The sequence below is a fragment of the Pteropus vampyrus genome, unplaced genomic scaffold (genome assembly GCF_000151845.1).
Source record: "Pteropus vampyrus isolate Shadow unplaced genomic scaffold, Pvam_2.0 Scaffold48, whole genome shotgun sequence".
NCBI classification, from domain to species: domain Eukaryota; kingdom Metazoa; phylum Chordata; class Mammalia; order Chiroptera; family Pteropodidae; genus Pteropus; species Pteropus vampyrus.
Genome location: NW_011888829.1, coordinates 1968887 through 1985439, shown reverse-complemented (window position 1 = coordinate 1985439; position 16553 = coordinate 1968887). Strand labels below are relative to the sequence as shown.

Below are 16553 nucleotides of genomic sequence, written 5' to 3'. Positions count from 1 at the left end.
TTTTTTTAAAGAAAAAGGTTTTAGGTTTTTCGCTATTGAGTTATGATGTTTTTCTATGAGTTTCTCATATATAGTCTTTATTATGTTGAGGTATTATGTTCCCACTAACCACATTTTGCTGAGAGTTTTTATCATAAATGGATGTTGGGTTTTGTCAGATGCTTTTTCTGCATCTATTAATAAATAAGGTCATATGATTTTTACCCTTCATTTTGTTTATGAAGTATATCACATTAATTGATTTGTGGATATTGAACCAGCCTTGCATCCCAGGAATAAATCCCAGTCAATTATGGTTTACCATCTTTTTAATGTGTTGCTGAGTTCAGTTTGCTAATATTTTGTTGAGGATATCTGTACCTGTGTCCATTGGGGATATTGGTGTATAATTTTCTATTTTTGCAGTGTCTTTGTCTGGATTCATATCAGGGTAATACTGGCCTCATAAAATAAGTTTGAGAGACTTCTTCCCTCTTTAGCTGTTTGGAATTGTTTGAGATAGGTATTCTTCTCTGAATGTTTGCTAAAATTCATCTGTGAAACCATCTAGTCCAGGGCTTTTGTTTGTTGGGAGTATTTTGATTACTGGTTCGATTTCATTAGTAGTTATTGGTCTGTTCAGATTTTTTATTTTTTCCTGATTAGTCCTGGAAGATTTGTATGTTTCTAGGAATTCATCTTTTCCAGGTTGTCCAATTAGTTGACATATAATCGTTCATAGTATTTTTTCATAGTCCTTTGTATTTCTGTGGTGTTGGTTGTACTTTCATTTGGGATTTTCTTTCTTTGCTCCCCCTTTATTTTTTTGATGAGTCTCGCTAATCAGGTTTTCTGGTTTATCAATTTTGTTTATCTTTTCAGAGAACCAGTTTTTTGTTCCATTGATCTTTTCTATTGTTTCTTTAGACTATTTTGTTTAATTCATCTCTACTCTTTATTATTTCTTTCCTTATACTTGGGCTTCATTCTTCTTTTCCTAGTTCCTTTAAGTGTAAGTTTAAATTGTTTATGTGACATACAAAAATTCTCAAAGTAGTCCTGTATTCCTATAAATTACCCTTGTAACACTGCTTTGGCTGTGATCCATAGATTTTGGATTAAGTTTTTGTTTTCATTGTTTGAAGGTATCTTTTGATTTTTTTCCTCAAGCTCATTGTTAACCCATTCATTGTTTAGTAGCACGTAATTTAACCTGTTTGTGTGTTTTTCAGTGTTCTTGTAATTGATTCCTACTTGTATACATTGCGATGACTGAAAATGCTTGATGTAGTTTCAGTGTTTAATTTATTGAGACTTGTTTCGCAGCCTAACATGGTCTATTTTGGAAAATATTCTACGTGCACTTGAAAAGAAAGTATATTCTGCTTTGGGGTGAAATATTATGAAGATACACGTATTATGAAGTTCGTCTGGTCTGGTGTGTCATTTAAGGCCACTGTTTCTTTGTTGATTTTCTGTCTGGAGGATCTACCCATTGATGTAAATGTGGTATTAAAATTCTCTATTAATGTTTTACTGTTGATCTCTCTGTGTCCATCAATATTTGCTTTCTATATACTCAGGTGCTCCTACGTTTGATAGATAGATATTTATAAGAGTTCTATCCTCTTGGCATTTGATCCTCTTATTGTGAAATATTCTTCTTGTCTCGTTATAACCTTTGTTTTAAAGCGTGTTTTGTTTAAGTATTGCTACACCAGTTTTTGTTTTTTGCCTCCATTTGCATGTGGGTCCCTTTTAGGCAGCATATATACAGTTCTTCATACTTTTTAAAATCATTTTAGCCACCCTATGTGTTTTGATTGGAGCCTTTAGTCCATTTAAAGAATTATTGATGGGTATATAGTTATTACCATTTTATTCATTGTTTTCTGATTTTTTTTTTTAGTTCTTCTTTTCTGTAATCTCTTGTTCTCTTTTCTTACATGTTGATGACGTTTTATAGTGTTGTTTTTGGATTACTTTTAATTTGTTGTGTATCTCGTAGATTTTTGATTTGTGGTGACCATGTGTTTTATATCTACCAACTATATATATATATATATATATATATCAGCCAATTTTAAGGTGATGGTCATTTAAGTTTTTACACATTCTAAAATCACTATAATTTTTACTCACCCCCCCCGATGTTTATGTTTTTGTCATTATTTTGTGTGTGTGTCCCTTAATTTAGTGTTGTAATTGCACATGATCTTCCTACTCTTGTCTTTTAATCTTCGTACTCGCTTTATAGTTAGTTGATCCACTGCTTGTACTGTTTGCCTTAGAATTTTTTTCTTTCTTATATTTTCTTAGTCATATATTCTTTTTTTCTACTTAAAGTCTTTTTAATATGTCTTGTAACATGAGTTTAGTGGTGACAAACTCCTTTAGCTTTCTTGTCTGGGAAATTTTATGCTTCGATTCTAAATGATAGCCTTGCTGGGTAGAGTAGTCTTGGTTATAGGTTTTTTCCTTTTATCACTTTGAATATTTTGTGCTATTCTCTTCTGGCCTTTGAAGTTTCTGTTAAAAAATCAGCTGAGTCTTATGGGAGCTCCCTTGTATGTAACTGCTTTTCTCTTGGTACTTTAAAGATTTTTTCTTTCTCCACCTGAAACAAATAATGATGTATGTCAACTATAATTGGAAAATTAAGAAAAAAAAAATTTAAGGATTATGTCTTTGTCTTTAACCTTTGCATTTTAAACATGATGTCTTGAAGTGGGCCTCTTTGAGGTCATCTTGTTGAGGACACACTCTGTGCTTCCTGGACTTTGCTTGATTAGGGGAGTTTTCAGTCATTATTTCTCTAAATGTAAGTTCTCAATTCCTTTCTCTCTTTTTCTCTTCTGGTACCACTATATGAATGTTGGTACTCTCAATATTGTCCCAGAGATCCCTTAAACTACCCTCATTTTTTAAAAGTTTTTTTTTTTTTTTTTTTTTTTTTTTTTTTTTTTGATTGGTTGTTTTCTGTTACCTTGTCTTCCAGATTGCAGATTCAGTTCTCTGCTTCATCTTATCTGCTCTTGACTCCATCCACTGTATTTTTTATTTCAGTTATAGCAGTCTTTATTTCTGACTATTCTTTTTGTTTTCTCTTGCCTATTTTATGTTTTCTATCTCTTGAAGTTCTAATTAACTGCGTTCATCTATTCTTCCCCCAAATGCTTTGAGCATCCTTATAAACCAGTGTTTTGAACTCTGTATCTGGTAGATTACTTGTCTCCATTTCATTTAGTTTTTCTTGTGGAGCTTTATTTTGTTCTTTCATTTGGGACATTTGTCTCCTCATTTTGACTGACTCCCCATGTTCATTTCTATATATTAGATATGCTAGAGTGGGCTTATTTTTGGTCACCTGATTTGGGTGCTCCCAGCATGTCCCCTTTGTGGATTATTGTGTGCCCTCTTGTAGTTGGGCCTCGACTGCTGCTGGCACATCAGTGGGTGAGGTTGACTGGCTGTGACTACAGTGGACATGTCGTTGTGCGGGGGCTGACCCCACAGTGTAGGAGTTGCTTTAGCAGGTCTTTGGTGCCAGCCAAAGCTGCCCTTCAGGAGTGTCTTTTTTGGTGCTGGTTGGGTGGAGCTCTGGTGTGATCTGAAGCTGGTTACTGGGTACATTGGATCTAGAGCCTCTTGGGAGGGACTCTGGTTCAGGCCAGGGTCAGTTGCTGCTTCTGCCAGGTTTGAGGCTACTTGCTAGGTGCCACAAGGTGATCTGTGGTTGGTCGCTGCTTGTCGTGGGCTCGTAGGTACTTGGGAGAGGTTGCACAGTGAACTGAGACCAGCGGCCACCTATGTCAGTTTTGGACTTTTTGTTGGGCATTACAGTGCTAGCTGAGACCAGTCACCACTTGTACCAGACTTGAGGTAGTTTAGTTGGAACTACATTACAGGCCAAGCTTGGCTGCCACTTACGTCAGGTTTGGGGCCACCTGATGGGAGTTACAGTGCAAGTTGTGCTGGGCTTGGGGCCACTTGTGTGGGATTTGCGGACCTTTGAGAAGATCTGCAGTGCAAGCTTAGGGCACTTACCACTCTTGTGGGGTTTGTGGTCTTTTGAAAGAGTCTGCAGCATTAGCTGAGGCGGGTCACTCCTGCTAAGGGAGCCACTGAAAGAGTCTTGGGCCAGCGAGTGAGTTGGGTGGATCGGGGTCTCCAGGAACCACCAGGATGGGGCTGAACAGTGCTCTCCTGGTTAATGGAGAGCACAGATTTGGCGCCATACTGCACCCAGCCAGCTGGGTGGGTAGAGAGTTTCCCCAACCCCACCAGCCCTCACCCTGGAGTGAGTGAGTTTAGTTCCCCCTGTATGTCCCTGGCGCTGTCTCAGCTGCTGCACCAGTGCTGGAGCTCGGTGAGTTTGTGAGCGAGTGAGTCTGTGTGTAGGCCCTTTAAGAGCAGCAGCACCTCCGTCTCTGGTAGCCCTGTGTCTGTCTCGGATACAATGCCTGTTAGTTTTCACAACTGGATGCTATAGGGCAAGGGTCCCCAACCCCTGGGTCATGGACAGGTACCGGTCCTGTGACCTGTTAGGAACCGGGCCACACAGTGGGTAAGCAGCGAGCAAGCAAGCGAAGTTTCACCTGTATTTATAGCCACTCCCCAGTGCCAGCATCACCACCTCAGCTCCACCTCAGATCATCAGGCATTAGATTCTCATAGGAGCACCGGTCTCTGGTGCCAAAAAGTTGGAGACTGCTATTGTAGGAACACCTTGCTGCTTGGGTGGGAGGAACCTCTGCCGCTGAGACATCTCTCCTGTTTCTTAATTGCCACAGCTGAGACATCTCTCCTGTTTCTTAATTGCCACACCACTCCGTGTCTCCACTCCTCCTGCCAGTCTTGATGAGGCTTCTTTATACCCTTGATTATAGGACTGTTCACCTTGTCTGCAGGTGGTCCGTAGTGGTATGTGTTCTATAATTTAGTTGTAATTTTGATGTGATCATGAGAGCAGGCTAGCCCAGAGTTTACCTACTTCACTATCTAGACCAGAAGACGTCTCACCATAGCTTTTCTTTTCTTTTTGGTGGTTTTATAATTTTATTTGACAATCAGTGGTTAGTTCTCACCCACATTAATTGTTTGTACATTTTTTAAAGTGACGACAGGTACATAAGTAACCAATGTATAGAGCTTATTTGGTGACTCTTCTTTCTCATTACATTTTCTGGACACCCCCTCCACCCCTGCCAGGTATGATAGGGGACAGTCCTTATTCCTTTGGCCCAGACAGCTTTGTTGAGCCAGGTGTTAACGTGGGCATCTGGAGTTCACATCCCTTTCTTGGCAAATTTCTGCATATCTCTGAATTCCCAAGGGGCTCGCTTCTCCAAACCCACTTCATGGATGCACTTGTGTGTGTTGGTGGTGTATTCTCTGGTCACTACCTTGTCAATGGCAGAGCAGCTCTTCTCACTATCCTTTTTTGAGGGAGCCATTCTGCCAGCCTGAGCTCCATCGCTTTTAAGCCCACCATAGCTTTCATTGGTTAAGTAAATCAATTATCCTTGGGGTAGTTACAGTTTATGTCTTGTCTCAGCATATTTATTAATAGCTCCCCCTTTCCTTCCGTGTAATTTATTATTGAGTGCATCCTGGTTTGAATGATAAAGTACTTGGTCATCCTGCCTATGAGACCCTGGGAATTACTTCCCCTCGCTCATTTCGTTCTTGCTGCACAGGTCTCTTCCTTCAGCATGCTGAGCTTTCTCCCACTTGCAGGAGTGAGAAAGCCTTTGTGCCTGTGCGCCCTCCAGCGGAAGCACTCCTCTGAGACAGCGGAGTAGCTGATTTTCTTCATTCCTTATTACTCTGCTTCAATGCTGTCCTGTCAGAAAAGCCTACCGTGCTTATTCTGTATAAAAGATTACCACCTTATTTCTCTATTTTTATCCTTAATATATCATTTCTTTACTCCCTGACCTGTCTTTATTTACTGCCTACGTATCTGTATAGAGATGTTTCTGTAGTAAACGGTCCATGAGGTCAGGGACTTTATTTGCTGCTCAATCTCTCTAGTGCCTAGAACAGTGTAATAGGCACCCAGTAAATGTTTTTGAACGAATTTATAACTGGCCTAGAACTTTTTTAACAATGGATGAAATTATACATCGCAAGAAATAATAGATGTATTGTAATACCTCAACATGAGAGATTAAGCAAAATATCATTTGATAAAACTGGTATTGAATGAATTTTATGTCCTTTCCCCCCTGCTGCTTTTCAGAATATTTTATTCAGTTGTGGAAATATTCTGTTCAGCTCTGGTTGATGTTAGGTTTACAGCATGTACCTTTCTTTGACTATAATGTTGACATACTCTGAACGCTTTTAAACTTCACTTAACAAAATAATTTGAAAATAAACTCAGTTGTAAATCATATCTCCTGAATAGTGTGCTTTTGAACTTTATCGGATTAAGTAACTCTTTTGACAAAGGTCCACACTTTTCTTCCCCATTGTTTTCCCTCAGATGTTCTCTGTCCTCTGCATATGCCATCCCCACCCTCACCACACATACAGTATATAGGGTAGTTTTGCGACCCAGTGGAGGCTACCAAAGTGTTTTTTCTCCTCCTTCAACATATTTTTCCTTCTCTAGTACTCATACTCATTGTGAATACTTTCTTTTTGCAATTTAAGTTGTCTAAAATGATTTATGCATGTTTTGTGTTTTGATTACACGGTGACTAGGCATATTGTGGACATTCAGACTTATTTCAATAGTTATAACCTCTAATTCAGAGGTAGTAACTTATTCTAAACAATGTTCTTTCTTATACCTCTCCTCCCTTCTATCCATGTCCATCAGGTATATACTTTAAGTATACTAAAAATCTTAGAGGTTTAGAAGTTAAATTCATAAAGCATCTTAGCAATCTCCAACCTTCTTAGCACCAGGGACCGGTGCTCCTTTGAGAATCTAATGCCTAATGATCTGGAGTAGAGCTGAGGCGGTGATGCTGGTGCTGGGGAGTGGCTGCAAATACAGATTATGCTTCACTCGCTCACTTGCCACTCACTTCCTGCTGTGGGGCCTGGACTGGTATGGGTCCACGACCCCGGTTTGGGGACTCCTGATCTAGATAATATAATCTCTGGCATGTAGTAGTGGTGTAGCTTATTTCCTTCTTTTTATATATATGTTCATGGTGTAAATTCATATAATACTGATTAACCTCTAAGAGCTAGTTTAATTTTTATTTTGACATTCTGGTACATAGTTATTCAGTATACCAGTAGTTTATTTTCGTATAGATTTACCTGACTTGAAATAGAACTGGTGTTAAGTAAAGCTACTGAGAGTTTCTTTTTAAATAAGAGGCTGTAGTGAGAAGTGGAGTGCTGACGAAGCTAAGAACTCAATTTTTTTTTTTTTTTTTTTTGTAGATCCAGGTCCAGAGAGCATCGCAGACATCGATCTCGCTCCATGTCACGGGAACGGAAGAGGAGAACTCGATCCAAATCTCGAGAGAAACGCCATCGCCACAGATCTCGCTCTAGTAGCCGAAGCCGAAGCCGAAGCCACCAGAGAAGTGGGCACAGTTCTAGAGACAGGAGCAGAGAGCGATCCAGGAGGAGGTACTGAGGTGTCCGTAAGAGGATATGAACTACCTTTACGGTTTAGAATTGGAATACTGTTGGTTTGAAACTTGCATTGGGTAGTGTGTACACATTTGTGTGGGTATATAACATTTTTTCCCTGATCATATGGGTAGTTCACAAAGAATATACTTAAGAGCCAGAGTAAGAAATTGGAACAAATATGTGCAGAGGTTATTGCTTTTTTCTGCTTAGTGCGTCTTGGGCAAAAAAGTACTTTATGAGCAAATATTTTTAAGTACCAATAGTCTTAGAGTTTTTTCCATTTGTACTGATGAATCAGGGGATCTGAGAAGTCCTTTCATTAAAAGAGTTGTTCAGCTTTGTTTGACTCACTGTTTTCCAAACTTCTTTGAGCTGGTGCCCTTTTTCAGAGCAGACACATTCTAGTATGTTCTTGTTTAATATGCACTGTCGGTATGCATCATGGTATACAATTAGCTTGACAGGGCAGATGCAGAATCTTAAGCAAGAAATGTTAGGCTTCCTTGGCATGAAAATTCAGAACGTACAAGGAGGGTAGACCCAGGGTGAATTCATTATGTTTAAGGACCTGAATATTTAATCAGGCAAAGGATTAAAATGTGGTGGAACCTTAGCACTCACAGTCTACATAAGTCAAACTCCCAAAACTTCTCAGGTCACATGATGGTCCTTAAGCCATTTCATTTCTAAGGAACATAAACCATGCTTAAAATTGCTTTTTTTTTTTTTTTTTTTACACAACTATTTTAAAGCATATATATGATAAATATTTTTGAGTGCCTGGTACCTGCTCTACTAGTCTTAAATTTTTCTGTGGATTACTCTATATAAAACCCATGATAGAATCCACAGAAAGCCGTTTAAACTTTCTATTTGTTTTTGACCCTCAACTAGCCCTTCCCTGAAACCATTCACAAGCTATGTTGGTTAATAGACTTTTAATCAATATTTTGTTTATTTCTTATATTCTTGCCTTGTTCCAAGTAGGTCCCCCCTCCCCAGCTTTTTGAGGTAAATTGACAAATATAATTCAATGATATTTAAAGTATACATTGTGGCGATTTGATATAAGACCTAGCATATTATGAAAGAGCTAAACTGTATATCATAGGGTAAATAACACAGGCATTTAGATGAGGGAGATGCTAGGGTAATAAAAAATGGCTTTGGGTAGTAGATAAAACTTGAATAAAGTATCATTCGAATAGGTGAAAACTGTTGGTCTCTGATATTATTAGTAAATTCTGTTTGTGACTTTTCCCTGGCAATGTTTGTGACTTTTCCTTGGTGAATGAGGGCCATTTGCATTTTTTGCTTCCTGCTCTGTTCAGACATACATAATATAGACTCCAGAGTCAGTCTATTTGTGTTCAGTGGCCTTGGCTAAGTAATCTGATTCGCCTACCTTTCCCCATCTACTAAGCAGAGATAGTAAGAGTACCTGCTCTATTAGGATTATTGGTAGTTTGAGTGTAATAGTGAATGAAAACTGCTTATGTATAGGACATTGTAATCTCTCACAAAACATTAGTTGATGCTCATCTCATAGTTGTTTTTCAGTTATTACCAGCCTCTGGAACTTACCAGCAACTCATGTCCTTATTCTTCATTATCATCTCTATTATCTCTCTTCATATTCCATTCTTACAAAGACTTATGGATAGTATTAGAGTATGCAGATGTGCGCTGTGATTTTCTTTTTCGCATATAATTTTTAAATTTGGCTTACTAAAGCCTTAGGTAGAATGCTCAAAGTTGACATTATTTAATCTTTCACCTTTTTTGGTTTAATCCTCCTTAACTGTATTTCTAAAACAGTAGTTTTTTTCTGCCTTAGAAGTTAAAAGTATTAGTTAATCAAGCCTCAGATCCAAATTCTGAACATAAGTTAAATGAGATAATTATGTAAAAGTACCATGTCACCTGTAAAGAATGAAATAAATGTAATATGTTACTGATTTATTCTAGATGTTGAAAGTATAGAAGATTCCATATTAATTCTGATCCCATAATGTCCTTTGGATTTCCTTCTGATTGAATTTCTGATATGAGCTTTTGATTGTTTTGTTATTTACCTTATTGAAGTTGGGTGTGGTAATTGAGAGGTGGTATTAAGAACCAGTTATGGTTAACTAAGATTTATTATAGTGTGATCATCTTCTGTCTTCCATTCTGATTTTTTTCTGTTGGTTGAATGAGTTAACTCAGAAGGAGTAAAGCAGATTTTTAAAATAATAAATGGTTATTTAAAACCATGTCATTAATCGAGTAGTTCTCTTATCAAAGCTAAGTGTTGGCAGACTATTTATTTCCTGCAGGCCAGATCTGGCCCTCTGACCTGTTTTTGTATAAGCAGCAAGCTGTGGATGGTTTTTACATTGTTAAAGCGTTGATAAAAAGAAAAAAGAAAAATATACCACAGAGATTGTATGTAACCTCAACACCTCAAATATTTACCCTCTGGCCAGACAGCAAAGGAAAAGGTGTGCTGACCTCTGTTTAAGGCATTGGTTTCCATCCAATTTGGGATCTATATTCTTTTGTGTTTTTTTTTAATTGGATAATACTTTTGCTTTTTTAAGGTATTGTCTATATATTATTTTTATATCAAATACATTTGCCATGAATTGGAGAAGCTTTATGATTGCCTCTGAGATGATGAGAATATCCTATATACATCATTATTTCAGCATATGGTTTTTGACCCTTAGCTGTTTGTTTTCACCCATCTCCTGGTGTTAGCATGCTTATCAAATACGAGAGTGCTCTTTTCTGTCAGAAAACTGACTCCTGTTTTTCTTGGATGTATTCTGTGTATCTTCAGCTATCAATACCTTAATATTTATCCGATTCTTTCATTTGGATTTTGGGTTTCCCAACACATTTTGCTCCTCAAATTAATATTTTTCAGATCCTCAAAAGAGAGATTCAGAGACCAAGACTTAGCGTCACGGGACAGAGACAGGAATTCAAGAGACAGATCACCTCGTGACAGAGATCGAAAAGATAAGAAGCGGTCCTATGAGAGCGCTAATGGCAGATCAGAAGACAGGCGGAGCTCTGAAGAGCGCGAAGCAGGGGAGATATAATTAGCTGTGTACATGTCCTCAACCCTTAAGCTTCCAATGGAGTTAAATACTATTGTTTAGTTTACAGCTGTTCGGGGTGACACAGTGAGCAGTTCCAGACACCGATCCAGTTAGGCTAGGTGTACAGTATCTTACTTGATCTGAACTGAACTTGTTTTCCTTAATGAAGCCTAAAACTACATCCATAGTTTCTGGTGAACCTGTAATACAATTCTGAACGTACCGTTTCATGTAAGATGCCGATGTCTTTAATTCTTTCTAGTAGGAGTGATAGTGAACGAATTGTGTTACTTGCCTTGGGATTTTTTGAACATTTGTAAAATGCTGTCTTTCTTTCTAGTCCAAACAGCAGCAGCTTTGGGAATTTTCCTTTTTAATTCTTCTTCCTCTGACTTTTATATCCGTTACACCTCTCCCTTCTAATGATAAGAAGAAGGGGGTAGGGAAGCAATATAACTTTTGTTCTAAAGTCCTATTCCAATTATTAATTACTAGCTGATTACAGTTCAGAGCATTTATACTGGAGTGTGTGCTGGAGAAGTTTAAATACTGGGAGTTTTTTGTTTGTTTAATGATGCCTCTTTAGAGTTGGAAGTTGAACAGCTGTTGCATTACATACTTTGCTTTTTTATTGAAAATTTGAAATCAAACAAGTCTTGATTTTTCTGTTCTATTGAATTGCTACGTTCAGGATGTTTTGAAAAGGGGGGTGGGGGCTGGGACTTTTTCATAAGCACTTCTTGTTTTATTTTGTGTGTGTGGAGTATAAAGGCTACACCCTTATTGTAAAAAGAATAATAAAATGAAAGAAACAATCACCACCACCATTATTAAACTGTAACTTGTCTAGTAAATTGTCACTAGAACTATTTGCTGTGGGCATTTCTTCTATTCTGTTATATCAGTAATAGTGCCTTACTGTGCAAGGCACCAAAGGAAATAAATATATACTTGCAAAGATTCAAGATGAACTGTTGTTCCCCCCAAGTCCCTTGCTGACTGTACTCTGGCTACTTCAGGGCTAGAGAGAAGGACTGGACCTGCAGAAGAAACTGGGTTTTTCCTTTGTTTTTGTTTTGTATTTCTTCTCATTCAGCAAACTGAAATAAAAACATGGTATAACCAGTGTAATGAGACTAACAATTTCTGCACTGAAGAGCTATATGGCCACTTTGATTTAAATAGTAGTTGGCAGGTATCACTTGTGATTCTAGAAAATCTGAGGAACAAAAATACATTAAGTAATGAAATTAGTGTGTGAGTATAGTGAACTGGCATCACCTTTCAATAACTGTTTTTGTCTTTGTTTCCCCTAAGTGTTGCAGAGGAATGTGGGCTTCAGAGAGAAAAGGAAACTAATATTCTAGATGACATCAGGTCTACATCTAAAAGAGACACTTGTCAAGTTACCGGTTTACCAAGCTGCCTCATTATTTGGAGGTTTTCTGCCATTTTTGGTTCCACACATTGAGTTTATAGAGTTTAATCTGAGACTCCTGCATCAGTGGCCCGTTCCCTTTTATTTGTGGTTGCTGAGAAATTGTTTTGTGTCTGCTTTGTTCCTAGTGGTCTGTGCTGTTTTCTTGACCCATTTCCTGTTTGCCCCAAGAATACGCGCTGGCAGTTGCCCCGAGATCACTCCCGGTTTACAGTCTTAACCTCGCCCCCAAAGTTTGCCACAAAATAGCCTCCTTTTTAAATTATTTTTACATCGCTCTAGTGTATCGATAGTCTTTGGAAACAAGTGACATCATTCTATTAATAGTCTTCTGTTTTTAGTGCTGTTTCCATTTACAAAATACAGTAATTCTCGATCGCTGAAAATGTCAAATCCTGGAAAACAACATTCCGACGCTTGATGTTCACATTGTTCTCGAACAGTTGTTAGCCGAAGATGCATTTGATGAATCCGATTTATGTATACATTTCTTTTACATTAGGATTAGAGACAAGTTCTGTTTAGAAATAACTCCAAGAACAGTTGTTATATTTCATTTTCACAGTGAGAACCAGTCAGATTTGCTTCAGCCTCAAAGAGCGTGTTTATGTAAATTTAACGCTGGCAGCGAGCTGCACTCTCATCTGAATGGGAAATGGGTGAAATCTTCACAAGCACTTTGGATTTAGTACCTTGGCAGGTAGAGTAAGATCGAAAAGGTTAAGGTGGTACGGACAAGGAACGCTCTCTGGGACCTGACTTGTTACAGTTAGTGATAATCTGGAGTTAGAGGCCAAAGTTGAACGCGATCGAAAAGTTAAGTTTTAGCATTATGTTTGTAACATTGCAGTTTAATACTTATTCTTTGCCTCATCATATAAATAGCTGTTTTATCAGCTATTACTACAGTTATTTGTAGGCGGTACAAGCCAGTATCAGACATCATCCTGGGCTGGGCACTTAGCTGCATGTTCTTTAAGTGAATAATTCCATTAAAAACAAACAAACAAAAACCCTTTTAATACAAATTCTTTTGCTTAGATACCTCTAGTTTAGACTTTGGGGTAAACATTCTAAATTTTTAATAATCTTTGAGTCAGGGGAGCCACTCGGAATTAGAATAACCCTAAAATGTCAATCTTAATCATCTTTCTCATACACAATTTTTGGTACTTTCGTGTTATCTGGTGACTGTAGTAGAAAGTATGAGATTAGTCACGTATTTGCAAAACTTGATCCTCTGGGGTGTCCTGCTTGGAGCTGGCCTTCAGTAAGGCCTCTGTTTTGCTACCCCCAGGCGTCTCCCCCAAAGCCGCCTTGCTTAGTCACATCGACAGCATCAGCTGAAGAAAACCCTCCATTTCTAAGGACACTTGTTTTTTCGAGACTTTCTTACCTCTCTGATAATGTTTGGTTTTTCCTAAAACTGTTTGACTTTTCCAAGTTCTTGGGTTTTTTCCTCCAAGTTTCATTTTAAGAGTGTTTTCATAAACCATTTGATAATAGCTTTCAACATTAGCCCTTTGAACCAGAACCAAGTGTGCAATAACAATTTAAACACTTGTCATTCAGTGTGGTAATTTCTCATTTGGTGTGGTACCTTTCAAAATGGTAGTTTATATTAAAGTTTTTATGAGTGGTGTTAACAGTTTAAAAATCAGAAATGTCTATAGGGTTTTCAATATTAAGAATCCCAGTAAATACTAAATAATTCTTAAAATACGAACATATCCAAGGTGGATATTCATCTGGTAATGTACAGGTATGGCTCTCTCAATTGTTAAACCACTGAAACGCATGGCATCGGTTCTGGGTCCACAAGCACATCTGGCAATCAAACCAAACTAATGGCCAGTATAGGTAGACTTTAGGCTGAAAGCAAGGCATTCAGACTCAGAACTGGGGTCTCAGTGAAGGATCCAGCAAGGAGATGGAGCCATAGGCTGATGCCAGCACCAGAATCTGCTCTGATACTGCTTTGAAAGAGTTGCTCTCAAGGCTCCCACTGCAGTAAACTACTGTGTCTGAATACTGTTGGCTGCCTAAAACGAGATCCAACTCAAATGGGCTTAAACATGGTTGAGTTCCATGTGACAGCTCCATCCTGGGTCTTATAGACATGAAGAGAAACGATTCCATTTCTTGTTAGATCCAGGTAGAGAGCATATATGTGTTTGTGTCCCACCCCCCACTTTTTTTTTTTTTAAACTATCTTGAAAAGTGTCATAAGGTTGGGGATATCATAAGTTTTCCATTTAAGTCAGCACTTTAAAAGTACTCTGTCTTGTGGGCATACAGGTGTTTTAGGTGGGGATTCTCTAAATATGGTCTCTGGACCATCGGTATCAGAATCATGAAAATATACAAATGGCCAGTGAGCTCATGAGCGAGGCTCCGTATCGCCAGTCATCAGGAAAGTGGAAATGCAAACCACACAGATAGCACTGCACTTAGTAGAATGGCAGATGTAAAAAGACCTGTTGACAAAAAGGTGGAGCAACTGGAACTAGGATCTGGGTGGGATTATAAAGAGGTAGAGCGACTCCGGAAAACAGTTTGGCAGTTTCTTATAAATTAAACATCCTTATCAGCCAATCCAGTAATCCTCCTCCCAGGTACCCAAGAGAAATAACCTGTGTCCACACAAAAACTTGTGTTCGTAGCAGTTGTATTCATAATAGCCACAAATTGGAGATAACCATAATATCACCAACTAGACAAGATAAATCCTGGTACATTTCCTTAGAGGAACTACTGATACCATGCAGCAACATGAATAAGTCTTTAAAACTTTATACTTGGCTGAAAAAGCAGACAATAGAGTACTCTCATGCGAAATCCTAAAACAAACTAAACTTTAGTGAGAGTGCAGATTTGCTCGCAGTTGAAGGTCAAGGAGGAGGATGTATCGACTGCAAAGTGACACTATTCCATATCTTGATTGGCAGTGATTACTACATTTGTCAAAGGGTACTCTTGAGATGGGTGTACTACTTTGGTGCAAATTATACCTCAAAATTGATTTAAATCCACCCCCCCGCCCACCGCCCTGGTGGCAGTATGGGCTCTTAGTGTTTCTCCAAATGTGTTTTCTGCACCATCTGCATCAGAATCACCCAGAAGGCTGATAGAAACTGGACTTGGGGGCCCGACTTGGGGACCCACACTGCATTAGAATCTCAGGACTTGGAGTATGATGAGTTGCATGTGCTTAATAGGTGACTGTTCAACAGACTGGATGTCAGGAGCTGCCCCTCAGAGGCTGCTGTGAGCTGTTGGGCTGCCTGTGTCAGAGGCAGGTCTCCAGAGCTCTAGGAAACAAGCCAGTGCTGGTGGCAGTGTTACTAGATGTTGATTTCAAACAGTAGCAGTTGGCAGTGCCTGGTGGGAAAAGAGACTAGAGAAATGACTCAGAGGGATTCCATGCAGACCAACCTGCTGTGTAACTTTTCCAGCTTCTGTTTTGTAGAAAGAGAAAGACATGCTCTGAAGGCGAGGCCGAAACTTAATGAGAATGTCCCTCAATGAAACAAATAATTACACGCTGGAACAAAATGCAGGCGAAGGAATAATTTGTGAAGCTGCTAGTTCTCAAGGCAGGCTGCACATCAGAATCCTGTGGACCCTTTAAAAAAAAAAAAAAGTGTTTTTTTTACTAAAGTAGTACATGAATATGGGTTATTATTTTTTTATATGAAATGGTTTTAAGTTAGTATTAAAGGATGTAATGTTTAAAAAAATTCAGTCTCCTCTCCACCACCTTCTTCTCCCCGCCCCCCCCCCAACCTTATTCCTGTTCCTCGGGGACAGACATTTTAGTTTTTAATCTTAAGTGTAACAGCTTGGTGAATTTTTGTATGTCTACGCCCAACTCTACCCAGATCAAACTCTAGGCCATTTCCGGCACCTAGAATGTTCCCTGGCATGTCCCTTCCCAGTCATTACTCCTTCGCTCAGACAGCCCCTTTTCTGACTTCTGTCACCACCAATTAGCTTTAAGGCAAACGTTTTACATTTGCTGTTTCCTCTAGTATTTGTCTCCATATTTCTAAACAGTAAGCTTACCCAGCTACCACTTGGTTTGCCAGCTTTGGGTAGTAACTAGCAGGTTTCCTAGTGTAGTAGATATAAGTTCGCTCTCTTATTCCCCTACCTCACCAAGTGAAGCTAAATAACTTTCAGATTTCCAGGCCATAGCACCATACCCTGGGCACCTCCACAGGTGCTTTTAAGTGTCACCCGGGTCCAGGGAGCCCCAGGCCGGTGGTACTTGGCCTTGAAGCTGGGAGGAGCCAAAGGGCTCCTGATCCGAAACCAGCCTGATGTACTGGGCACAAGACGTCTGCTGAGGAGGGCTTTGAAGTGGGTTAAAACGCCATGTTATCAAGCTCGGGGGTTAATTCATAGCTGCAATAAGAAGGAAGCCACAAGACGGACCAGAG

The 16553-nt window shown here is 38.9% G+C and overlaps 1 protein-coding gene and 1 pseudogene across 4 annotated transcripts in view; one reads left to right on the top strand and one right to left on the bottom strand.

Annotated features, from left to right (window-relative positions):
- The window catches only part of LUC7L2 (LUC7 like 2, pre-mRNA splicing factor), a 57037-nt gene extending 45233 nt beyond the window's left edge, over positions 1-11804 (top strand). For all 4 annotated transcript variants that reach the window (XM_011359491.1, XM_011359492.2, XM_023530284.1 and 1 more), the window contains 2 exons: positions 7387-7578; positions 10496-11804. In XM_011359491.1, coding sequence (XP_011357793.1) covers positions 7387-7578; positions 10496-10673 — 370 coding nt within the window. In that variant the 3' untranslated portion in view covers positions 10674-11804. The remainder of the gene's footprint in view (positions 1-7386; positions 7579-10495) is intronic.
- On the bottom strand, positions 4148-5940 carry LOC105291614 (annotated as a pseudogene).
- Positions 11805-16553: the final 4749 nt, after the last annotated feature.